This window comes from Aulonocara sp. 'chitande type north' Nkhata Bay, linkage group LG8, assembly GCF_057382095.1.
Source record: "Aulonocara sp. 'chitande type north' Nkhata Bay isolate Kocher_YH1m ecotype deep benthic linkage group LG8, A_spYH_male_GT1.1, whole genome shotgun sequence".
NCBI lineage: Eukaryota > Metazoa > Chordata > Actinopteri > Cichliformes > Cichlidae > Aulonocara > Aulonocara sp. 'chitande type north' Nkhata Bay.
In genome coordinates this window covers 7,948,876-7,961,084 of record NC_141351.1, presented here as the reverse complement: position 1 = coordinate 7,961,084, position 12,209 = coordinate 7,948,876, and the positions used below count along the sequence as shown (strand labels likewise).

The 12,209-nt window shown below is 40.1% G+C and overlaps 1 protein-coding gene across 1 annotated transcript; it reads right to left on the bottom strand.

The window, feature by feature from the left end:
- Positions 1 to 284: 284 nt before the first annotated feature.
- LOC147323046 (cAMP-dependent protein kinase type I-alpha regulatory subunit) lies at positions 285 to 11,519 on the bottom strand. The gene is made up of 11 exons (XM_086303149.1): positions 11,361 to 11,519; positions 9,579 to 9,794; positions 7,362 to 7,532; positions 7,181 to 7,272; positions 7,022 to 7,083; positions 6,876 to 6,922; positions 6,613 to 6,771; positions 6,297 to 6,357; positions 5,935 to 6,056; positions 3,991 to 4,072; positions 285 to 2,791 (listed from the first exon to the last, which is right to left on the bottom strand). The coding sequence occupies exons 2-11, from the start codon at positions 9,750 to 9,752 to the stop codon at positions 2,619 to 2,621; spliced, it is 1,143 nt and encodes a 380-aa protein (XP_086159275.1). The 5' UTR covers positions 9,753 to 9,794; positions 11,361 to 11,519; the 3' UTR covers positions 285 to 2,618.
- Between the last annotated feature and the right edge of the window lie 690 nt (positions 11,520 to 12,209).

Genomic DNA, 12,209 nt, shown 5'->3' with positions numbered 1-12,209 from the left:
GTGAACTAAAGAAATGAGAACAGATTAAAAACAAACAAAAACAGGCTGCTCGTAACAAAATGCCCAGAATCTACAAGATTTTGAAAGTTATGTTATGTTGTGTAGACACGACACTGGCCAATCCTTTTAGTTTCATAGGTCCATGTTAAGTGGCTTAAACAAAACCACTCTTCTGAAAATGGTCAGGTATGAGGACTGGACTGGAAATGAGTGATCAAGCAGCCAAGAAGAACCCTGCACAGTATTGAAAGTCTGCAAAGGAAGAAGTCTGAGACAAAGCAGAGTTTCTTTTTTACTATTTTATTGCTTAAACTGCCATCTGGAACAATCTATACCAAAAGGATAAACATCTTTGCACATACAGGAGGTCAAACTAAATACAGGACAGAATAGAAAAAGAATGGTCCTCTTATAATCTGCAGCTCTCTGTGCTGCAGGCCTAACAAACTCACTGAAGGTCGGGCTAGCAGGAGTGACTGACTTCTACTGTAAGCCCAGGTTAGGTAAGCTAAGGCAAACTGGGACGACTGCAGTGTGGCTAAAAACGTTTTGGACTCAAACCAATGATGCAGCTATTTACACGAAAACAATATTCTGACAGAAAGGTGAAACCCTCACCCCTAACGGAGCCATTTCCCAGATGTGTTGTCAGTGGACACAAATCCACAGGTAAGCCACATCCGCAAGGTTTAACCTGAGGGTTAGGGGCATGATGATCAGATTTAAGCGTGAAGAAACATACACTCACATCCATGAGGTCTTCTCACCAACCTGACTACCCTGCAATCGGCACATAAAACCAAACACACATCTCAGCTGTAAGCGAGTACAAACGCTCTGAATGAGAACCAAAAGAAACATGATTACAGGTCATCTCTGCTAACAGACAGTGATGCAGGAATGTAGAGTCCAGAAGTCAACATCATGTGATTTGGTAAAGGTTTTTTTTTTTTGTCCGTTTGTTTGTTTTTTTTAAAAAGAAATATTTCATTTTATTATGGCATCTAAATAGTTGTGAAGCAGTTCAGCTAAGGAGTAACAAACCAAATATTCGACAGGGTTCCTGCGTCTGCAGGACTTTTTTTCCTTTCTTTTTTTTTTTTTAAATACACACTTCCATTCATACCAGATCACTGGATGCCTAAAACATCATGCCAGGTAAGCATAGAGAACAGGTCACAAGCTACTCTGATGAAAAGACAGCCACCTTTTCAAATAGGCAATAAGCAATGACACTAGTTTTAAATAAATATCCGCTCGCTCTGCCTGTCAACTCGCCTGTGCCGAGCTGTGAAACAGAAATACTTCAGATGTCCTGAAAAGTCCTTTAAAACCGCTTTGTACTCCCCGCTTCGATAAACCTTTAATTATCCCTTTGATCTATTTAAAAAAGTTTTTACCCATGACATTTTACACAATACAATTACATACTGTTTCATCAGTTGACAAGAAGAAGCATTTATTTTTACTTTGTGGCACTGGACACCTAAAATAGAATTTATGGAAAAATAAGTGTTTACAAAAAGACAAAGTTCAACATATTTTTTTTTAAACAATCACCATCACTCCAAACCATAAGTTTATCATTTAGTCAATGATAATAATATAACTAGGATCATTTTAACTATACTATAACATTTTGATTACAAACCATAGCAGAAGAGTGACCAAGTTATTTGGTATATACTAAAGAAACTGAATACTGAAATACACTTAATACTCTTTTTTTTGTCTTCCTTTCTTTTTATTTATTTATTTATTTTCCTCAGAGTAGTCAAGGCAGTTCTTGTATGGTCGTCCTATTGATTAAGATGACTACAGGGTGATAACTACTTCCTGTTTGGAACAGAGCACGCATTGCATTCCCACGGCTATGCATCTTTGCATTGAATGACAGTAATCAACATTTGGCACTAGCCTGGTAGCTGCACAATAAAAAATATTTGTTGTACAAGCTCTCTCGAACTAAAAGAGACATTGTTTTCTCGTCGTACCAATCAAACGGTAACCAAAGTCGAGCATTAGATCTTCACGCCCTCTACAGTTTCTCAGTTCTGCTCTCTCTCTGTGTAGTCAAGCTAATTGATGTCCAAAAAAAAAAAAAAAAAAAAAAGCCCGACAACAAAGGAAACTTTTCTTCACTTCAGTCTGCAACAAAAAAATAATAATTTTACTGAAAGCGCAATGTAAAGTCTGATTGTCTGTCTCATCAGTCTGAGAACCTTTCAGATCTCCCGCTTCGTATCGAAAAAAAAAAAGAAGCTTAATCAGCAAATATATATATATAACATAAGTTACATGTGGTGTAACTGTGCCTACAAGGTAGCGTACAGCAGCTGGTACAAGCGCTGGTGAATGGCTTAAAAAAAAACAACAAAAAAACAAAAACAGTCACAGCAGCGTGACCGGTGGGAACAATAAAATGATTTGTGTGTGAAATTAAGAGTGGGAATGGGGGAACTGAAATCAGAAGAAGGTGACAGAAAGCAAAAAAAAAAAAAAAAAAAACTAACAAAAAAAGAAAAGCACTGGTGGACCCCTGGGTCTGAAAGGAGAGAAGAAGAGGTGGAGAGGGTGCGGCGGGGGGCGGAGAAGTGAGTGTGAGGAGAAATGCTCCCTCAGACAGACAGCGACACAAAGCTGTTGTACTGTTGGATGTTGCGTTTGAGGATGTCTGAGCAGGGACCCAGGACACGCTCAAAGCGAGGCCGATCGAGCTTGACGCACTTCAGGGGGCCGCGGGCAACCACGGTGGCGGCGCGGGGGCGGTTCATCAGCAGAGCAATCTCACCTGGGGAGAAAAAAAAAAAAAAAAAAACAAGTGTCACAGACTTAAAATTCAAAATTCATGAAAACATCCTTCAGTGTCACACACAGAGACATGTATACAGAAATAGTGTTGGTCATAGTCACAAAGATCTGTTTTTCCACCATTTTTAATGCTCCCTATCTTTTTTTTGTTACTTAAAATAAAAAACTACTGAGTTAATGGCATGACACATACTTACATACATGCATATGGGGCTGCTCGATTATGGCAAAAATGATAATCACGATTATTTTCACTGAAATTGAGATCTCGATTATTTGACGATATTTATTTAACAATAACAATGTATTGAATAATGACTTTAAAAATTGTCAAAAAATAATATAAAATAGTGTGCAAATACTGATAACAGTGCAAATGTTTGCAGTATAAAAAATAAATGAAAAATGTAAAGATCTATGTTTAGTGAACTTTGCAGTGTTGCTCTGTGGTGCAGCTACGACACTGTAGCAAAGTTTACACACTATGTCTACTTGATCCACGACTGACTCCGCGAACCCATAATGTTTCCACACCACTGAAGTTTTTTTTTACCTCTCTTTTTAACCAGCAGCAGTCACTTTCCTCTCCAAATAACTTCTGCTTAGCTTTCCGAGCTTCCCTCGGGTCCTCTTAATCAGCTGTCCCCAACCCCCGGGCCTCGGACTAGTACCGGTCCGTGAGTCGTTTGGTACTGGGACGCGAGAGTTGAGGCTCAGGTGTGAAATGTATAGTTTTCAGGGTTTTTATCGGTTTTCAGCGTTATTTTGTTATTGTTTTTATCGTTTACTCGGTTTTCCTTGGTCTTTTCACTTGTGTTATGCATAAATTTTCTTTTTTTCGGTACCTGTACTAATTTTATTTTGTTGTATTTATCCGCGACATCTTAAAGGCTGGTCCATGAAAATATTGTCGGGCATAAACCGGTCCGTGGCGCAAAACAGGTTGGGGGCCGCTGCTCTTAATTGTTGTGACACGTGTTCGAAATGCAGAGAGGTGCGCTCGATTTGCCACACGGAGCAGCGCGAGAGTAAAGCACGAGGGAGGGGCTAATAATCGGCTCAGTCATTTTTAATGATCGTTGAAAGCCCAGATCGTAATCGAGATTAAAATTCGATTAATTGAGCAGCCCTACATGCATATATATGTAAAAGACTCCTATGTAACACTTTAGTTCTTACCAAAGTAGTCTGATGGTCCTAATCTCCCAACTTCCACAAACTCCTCATTCTCTGAGCGACGCTGCAACACAGCTGCAGAGCCCTGAAAACACACAAACATCAGCTTATCATAAAAGTGCTTTTAATACATTGATGAATCAAGACTGCGACTAATGAGGGTTTCAGTTGTTTAAACCAATGCTTATTTTGTTCAGTGGTACATTTTTATAAAAACTACAGTAAAGAAAAAACAAAAACGTTGTAACAACTTCATAACAACCTTAAAGCTAAATATGTTCATGTTGGAATAATGCAGATAAAGAAAAACTAAGCTGGAACTGAAATATTCCACAGTGTGGGATTATTCCATTTTTTCCTGTGAATTAACTTTCTGACACTAACCGATCATCTGTCAATCACATGCATGACCACAAGAGGGAGTGTGTGGAAAACAGAGGTCAACAACTGTAGAGCAGCTTTGCATGATTCAGTTTAAAATTAGTCATATTTATGTTATTTTGTAGCTTTGTGCGGCTCATTAGTTTATGTAAATATGGCAGAAAACCAGGAAAAGCAGGAGCAGACAAGGTCATTCAACTCATTGACAAATGTTTGATAAAGTAGCCATGTAAAATATTGCTTGCTGCCAGCATTACAAGATATAGAAACCAGGTAACCAAAGGAAGCTGAGCAAAAATTCACCTATGATCCTACCCTCTCGCTGCTGGCATGCTGCTAACACTAATGCTAAACATACTGGTGTGCACTACCAGCAGCAAGACATACTTTGGCCAAAAAAAAAAAAAAAAGAAAAGAAAAAAAGATTTCAACTGCTGGATATATTTAAAGTGTTGTCTGGGCGTACGCTGCTGTCACACAGCTCTTTCTGAAGAGGAACTGAAGCCTCCATCTCTCTTAAAGTCGTCAGACTTTGATGAAAAAGAAAGCAGTAATTTAACACTGCTGAACACAAAGCTGCTGAAGTTTGTTTGTGTGACTTTAAGATATGAGCACAATTATTGAGTATCGCACTAAAAGCTGTTAAACATCAGAGCTGCACAGGAAGCCAGTGTTTGCCAAAGTTAGTTTGGGTCATTTCTGGAATCTGGTTGCTTAAAATAAAGAAAATATGAAAAAAGTCTGCGTGACACCAAGCAAAGCGTTGAAAATACAGCCCACAACTAACCAAACTAACACTTTCATGTATTCCTGTCACCTTAACAACTGAAAGCTCAGTGAATTACATTAGCCAATCATGTCACCATAGGAAAAGGAAATCCTGTTGTTTCCTAGGGAGGGCTCATGTGACCTAATTAGTACACGCACAGGTCAGAGGTCTGGGGGCAACATAACGATGAGAGACAACCACAGAGTGTAGAAAAAGGGCTGATTCATAACCAACAGAGAAGTAGAGAAGTGCGTGTTCATGTCATTTTACGTGTTTCCGTTACATTCAAATGCTGAACAGAAATCCAGCTGAGTGTGTCTTCTCCTGTCCTGCACTTCACACTCATGTACATATTTATCTGTTTCCGTTTCCAGAAAACATTGTGATCAGAAAATATTGAGTTTAAAGACACTAACTACAAGGGGAAACTGCTAACATAGTAATGCACTGCACTGCTGAAATTTAGATTTTTATAGCTGCGAGGTAGTCGAACAAACTCTGCATTCACAAACACTGTGCTGAGAATTTAGCTCTATTCAAAAGTGAAATATCCACACACAAAGAAAGAAGCCACAGAGTGTCTCGTGCATGAGTGTCAGCAGCCGTGCACTCTGACCTCACTGAACTGAATGAGCGCCAAACCACAGATATACAAACGTGTGGCTCAAAAAACAAAATGACACTTTGAAACTTGAAATATTCTGGAGACAAGTGAGACTAATACTAATATGTCATAAAGCAGTACAACACGAGACCTTTAATGTGTGTAAAAGGAGACGAATGAATCAAGTGGATACCTCTAAGATGATGAAGAACTCATCTCCGGGCTCTCCTTGCACAACAATCTTTTGTCCATCCTCAAACTGGACAGGCTCCAAGGCATCGGCGACTGTCAGACGCTCCCATTTGTCAAGCGACTCTGAGGAAGGAGAGCAGAGCAAAGTTTAATAATGAGACATAATGATGACAGAATAAAAAACAAACCAAAAAAGAAAAAAATCTTCTGAAGGCCTGAACCTGTTACTGTTTTTCTTTTAAAAGTGAGATATTTTTAAAGTTCTTTTCAGGTTATTTTAATCTCAGCAACAGACACAGGTAATGTGCTTCCCTTCCTCTGCTTTAATTTCTGATATGGTTAATTTAAAAACAAGTAACCCACCTAAAATGGAGACTTTTCTGAGGAATTCCTCATACATCTTCCTCTTTCTCAAAGTGCTTCCCTAAAAGAGAAGGACATTTTTTAAAAGTGTAAATGCTTAAAAAGAAAAAAAAACAAACAAACATAGTGTCAAGAATATGCTGGTGGCTTAGAAGTGTGAACATGAGAACGATGGCACACCTATAAGAAGAAATTAGCTCAATACAACAGCAACAGAAAAAAAGAGCAAACAGTGAATCTACAGTACAAGAATAGATCAAAAACATTTCAACTTCAAGCTTTAGAAACGCTGGTCTGCAGCCGCACATCTCCTCACCATAAGTATTCTCCTGTAGCTGTCTCTGTCGATGCCCCACAGTTTAACGTTGGTCTTGGCTCTGACAGTAGCCGCTCTTGGGGTGCCGTAGATCAGTGCCAGCTCTCCAAAGCTGCCACCTTCCCCTATGCTGGTCACCCATTCATTGTTCACATACACCTACCGGATTGGAAAAGGGACAAACCAAAATAAATACTTGCAAATGTTAAATGTGATTTTAAATGAGTCATTTAACAGAGCTACTTGACAATCCAAACACTCACATCCATCTCTCCTTGGTCGATGACGTAGAAATTGTCACCTTCGTCACCTGAGGGCATAAAGCCGAGTCAGTTAGCATGACAGAAAGCAGTGCTATGATTTTGGTTAATGCTTTTTTGTGATCAATGCTGACAAGCTGTAATCATACCCTGCAGAATAACTGTTTCCCCAGCAATGTAGGTGACTGGAAACATTGCATCAAATATGTCACTAAATAAAGAAAAGAAACAGAGAGGTGAGCCAGTCATCCAAATCATCCCCACGAATATACTTTTTGAAAATTATAAAAAAATATTAAGTCTGGTACCTCCGCTCATTGTCATCCAGGTGTGAGAAGAGAACATTCTTTTCAATAGCTTTGGCCAAGGCAGCCATTGTTTTGTAGTCTTTTGGAATGACCTTAGGAATCAAAAAGAAAGCAATGTCAGGATGCTGGCACAAATAGAAATCATATGTGCCATAGCGTCGTATCTGCTGTATGCATTTACCTTTCTGACATATGAGGCGGCATCCTCCTCTGTGTAAACCTCTGCGCTGAAGGCGCCTCTCCGCCGGCGGCCCTTTACCACGGGGTTCATGGGCGGAGACACCTCTTCATCACGAGAGTCTGAACGGGAACTGCTGGCCTTCTGCTGGTTCTGAATCTGCTTGGCCTCCTCCTAAATAGGAGGGACAGGACTGAGTCAGTCAGGGAAACAAGATTTATACAGTCACAACTAATTGTATGATAGAAAGCAACGCATCCTACACTCAGGACTCATGGTAATGTTTTCCTCCAGCATGCATCAGATGGGTGTGTTCCTCTATTGCAGACACTACACTTTTGATTTATATGCAATTTATTTGGACAGCAGTTCACATGAGGTGAAATCAGTTTGTTGCATTTGGTTGAATCTGAGCACACAAAAAGCCACTGTGTACCCCTACACTCATCCTGTTGTTTCTATGAGCAGTGAAATGATCAATACGTTTTATTGTCCCAGTTCCACTGGCAGTCACATGTGCACAAGCCACACTTTCCCCTTTCCATCGTTCTGAGGTCGATTTTTGCTTCATCACTCCATATAACACTGTGAAATCTATGAGTTCCACTCTCGCCCTTTTGTTTTTGTAATCTGGACTGTAGCCTTTATGTTGTGATGATTTCACTGGGTCTGAAAATTTTAATAAATCCTGAGAGGTTTTGGTGCAGCCCATTATCCAGTTGTTCCTGTGTACGTAACAAGATTTTTAACGTTTTTTGTTACAGGCAGTACAACTTTGAAACATATGCATTTCAATAGGAAGTATGTTTCCTGTTTGCACCATGCATGCTGCTGAGACTCTTCAGAAGGAATTCATGAAACCACATTCTTTTTATAACAAACACTAAGTATTTGTATTGCCCAAAGCTGAGGCCCCTAGTGTATAGAAACACACAAAAAAAACCAGACAAACAAATTGAGTTTAGAAAACCAACAAAAGTAATTAATATTGTAACTATTTTATGAAATTGTGTTGTCTGGTCTTATTTTAATCATGTGCTGGACAGAAATCTAGACTAGCCATGGAGTTATTTGAAAAAATAAACTAAAAAGAGTCGTCTTTCCCATGCAAATTACATCAACAGTTTCTCTTTTAGATCTAATAGTTTATTTGCATTTGGCTATCATTATTTTGTTACTCTTCATATTGCCAAGACAATTAAACTCATTCTAGGTCGAATAAATCATCTCTAAATCACCTCTGGGCTACTCCTGAGCTCTTTTCAGCAATGAAAACAATGAAATGACACGGCTCAAGAAACACTTTGGAGCCAAGCGTCCGATTACTTTTTAACCTTTTATAATTCAATATTGACAAAAGCCTCATGTGACAGACTGGCGACCTGTCCAGGGTGCACGCTGCCTCCCACCCTGTGGCAGCTGAAATAGTCCACAGCCACACTGCCATGGTGATTTGGATAAGCGAAAGAAAATAGATAAAAAGATGGACGAAAGCCTCAAATGTTCTGAATGTTGAACGTAAATAACTGCAAACCTGAAGAAGAAAAAACTCTGAAACTGTCCATCTATGTATGATCATGACTACAGTTGAAGAAAATAATAATATAAGATAAACAAAATAGTAGCTAAGGTATTATTTCATTTTCCTGTCTCTGGAAGATAAAAATCTGCAAAAGATCTGACAGTAACCAGACTACTAATTAATTGTTTTACTTATTCTCTGTTCCTTCATATGAGCTATTGCTGACTCTGGCTGGCAATATTTTACTAATATTTAGAGTAAACTATAGCATCCACTTCTCAAAGAGTTTTCTGGAAGTCTGTTCTCCAAGTGTGCACGCACATTTGATGGGTCTAAATATTTTTCCACAAGATGTGCTTTGAAAAAAAGAAAGAAAGAAAAGAAAGGGGAAAAATGTATAATATAGGGCTTGTCTGTTTTCCCCCATTGCATGCTGAAAAAATTAAAAATCAAGAACCAACTGTAAATAGAAAAAGGTCAATGTGGGAGGTTAAGTGCTGTCAGCCTGCTGGACCAATAGCTAATCATTCTGCTTTAAAGTGCTATGAATTTTGGCGTCACTGTAAGTGACACAAATCAGAAGGTAGGTTACAGTAACTGGCAGTAGTACAGTCCAATACAAGGGTATAAGATGCCCACCCATCACTGACAAATGGCTTGCATTTGTCCAAGACACAAACATACATTAGCACACAAACCTTCTCCAGCCTCTCAAAGTACTCCCTGAGGAAAGCCATGGGCCTATCTGGCCTGGAGGTGCACAGCTGGACAATGCAGTCCTTCAGCAGCTGTTGAATGTTGTGTTTCTGCACGTACTGCTCACACTCCCTCAGGCTCCGCTCCTCCTCGCTGCTCGTACTTCCAGATGCCATGACGACAGCCGCAACCCTGCTCTGTGACCTCTAACCTTTGTGCTGAGAGGAAAGGAAAAGAAGCATAGTGTCAGATCATCAGCGCACAACACTGAGGACAGAGAGTGACACGGGGTAAAAGAGCCTGAGCGTCTCAATGTGAACTGGACACACAGAAAAATGTGAGAATGTGAGAAAAATGGAGCCGGAGTGAGAAAGCACAGCATGTTGTTTTTGTCACTATGGAACCCGAGTGCTCCTAATTGTCTGGAGCGAAAAATGGTCATATGATGTGATCACACACAGGCAGACACAACAAAACTAAAACAAGCACACCGTTTTTCTTGGTTTTATTTACACAAAACAGTTCAAGTTTTTTTCCCCCAGACTGAATTAAGCCCTCTATCAATGACAGAGCAGCTGGCTAGGGCTGAAACATTATCATAGACAAGGCCTAAATTTAGACGAATGGTGAAATGTGAAACAGGCCAAAAGCAAGCGCACATGATTGAGGTTTCAACATTTCACGCCACAATACTGGTGCTGAGCAAGACAGCCTGACAGCTCCTTAGATCATCTGATCAGCCTCTGTGATATAAGTTTCTTCAGACAGCTCTGAGCTTGATCTGGCTATGTAGTCTAAATCAGGAAGGCCTCTAAAGTCCTGATGTAACCCATCTCAGCCATTTAGAAGGGTAAATGAGTAAACAAGTCCTGCGGAGTGAGAGTACAATCTATTCTGTGCCTGCAAGTGTATCGTGCATGTGCATCAGTATAATAGGATTCGGATAATTTCTAATCTGACAAGGCCCAGGGGAGATTACTAGCCATGTTATCAAAGATGAAGCTCGCACAGCCGTTATGCACAACTAACTACGCTTGTAGTGGAAACTTGGCAGGCTTGCTTTAATCTAAACCCAGCACAGGAATAACTATGTGGTAAACGATACTGTTTTCGGACCAGGTGGTATAAATTAAGAGCTACGGCAACCTCTACTAGGAAAGCTCTCCTGTCTTATGCAATAAGAAAGTCTTACTTTATTTGAAATGTCGTAAAATAGTTATTTATATTTAAATGTCGATTCTTTGAATCAGCTACTATCCTGCAGCATCGCCTAAAACTAACTATGCAATTAAACAAAACAACAGCGAGGCACAATGACCTTGCTAAACAGCAGACAAATGAGCATAGCTGATGATGGATTGTAATAACGCATTTAATGGTTTAAAAAGTGGTGAAATACTACCACCGTTAGAGTAAATATGAAGCAGATGCCCTGTCTGTAACACTGTCTAGGTCAGGAAGGCTTCGCGAGAAAGCTGACGGCTGCAGTCAAGTAACTTACACGAGCAGATTAATGCTAATAAAACGAGCAACCCGACATATGAAGAAGCAGCAGAAAACTCCTCAAATGAGCAACACGCGTATCAGAGGATTGCTAAACTACCTTCGGCCTAGTTTATGTATGTCAGGTTTGATGCCTAGCTCGCTAGCTCCGTGCAAAGGCAAAGCGCTCCTCCAATGACGCCATCTTGAGTTCTAGCATAAACAAACGAGAGACGGAGGAAACAAATTTCACCTATACAGAGGTCATATGTTCCGCGAACCAAAACAACACGAATACTCACAAGAAACGGTAAAATCCTGCCGAGCCTTTAAACGGTGACTCGGAATGTAAGATATTTCTCAAAGCGCACCGTTACCAGATCTTCCTCCTCTTTTCGATTTTTTTCCCCGAGCCCTGGACCGCTGCCCCACCGGATACGGCTGAGAACCAATCAACAGCCGTCACTGACGTCAATTCTCTTCGTTCTGACATGTGAGCCGGTAACCCGTGGCAACCTTAAAGGAGACCGCACGGAAATCGTGACGTCAAGGAAAAGGCAAAGAAATTGATTAATATTTGATTTCAAAAAGTGGTCGTGGTGGCAAAAGCAACAACACTACGAACCCCAACTACAAGAACAAGTCTTTCATTTAACTTGTAACGGTAAACAACTTTAAAGAAGTAGTATCAGAAGCTGAAGCAGCTACTCATTAGGGAGAAAAATGTCTCATATGAATGTTATTCGTTATTTTTTACAGATATAGTGTTATACCTTATTGGGTAATTCAGTAATACTGCATGTATCCACAGATGATATTGTGATAGTGATCTATGGTGAGATTAGGGAGCAGGTGGAAAAGAGCACGGAGAGGTGACCATATAATCTGGAGGAAAGGGGAATGAAAGTCAGTGAATAAGAGGACAGGTGTAACAGTGAAGCTGCAAGGAGCAGAGATAGTGAAGGTAGAGTGAGTTTAAATAGCTGGGGTCAACGATCCAAGGCAAAGGACAGTGCACAAGAGAGAAGAAGGGCAGGGTGGGGTGGGTGGAGATGAGTGTCAGGGATGATTTGTGACAGAAGGAGCAAGAGTGAAAGGGAAGGTTACAAGATTTCAGTGAAACCTGCTATGATGCATGATTTTGAGATGGT

What these genes read in the sequence shown, in the direction of transcription:
- LOC147323046 (XM_086303149.1), bottom strand. Translation starts at nt 9,752, where the DNA reads ATGGCATCTGGAAGTACGAGCAGCGAGGAGGAGCGGAGCCTGAGGGAG. An exon ending in GGAAACAGTTATTCTGCAGG is followed by an intron (nt 6,923 to 7,021) that starts GTATGATTACAG and finishes TTATGCCCTCAG; the next exon opens with GTGACGAAGGTGACAATTTC. An exon ending in AGGACCATCAGACTACTTTG is followed by an intron (nt 2,792 to 3,990) that starts GTAAGAACTAAA and finishes TTTTCTCCCCAG; the next exon opens with GTGAGATTGCTCTGCTGATG.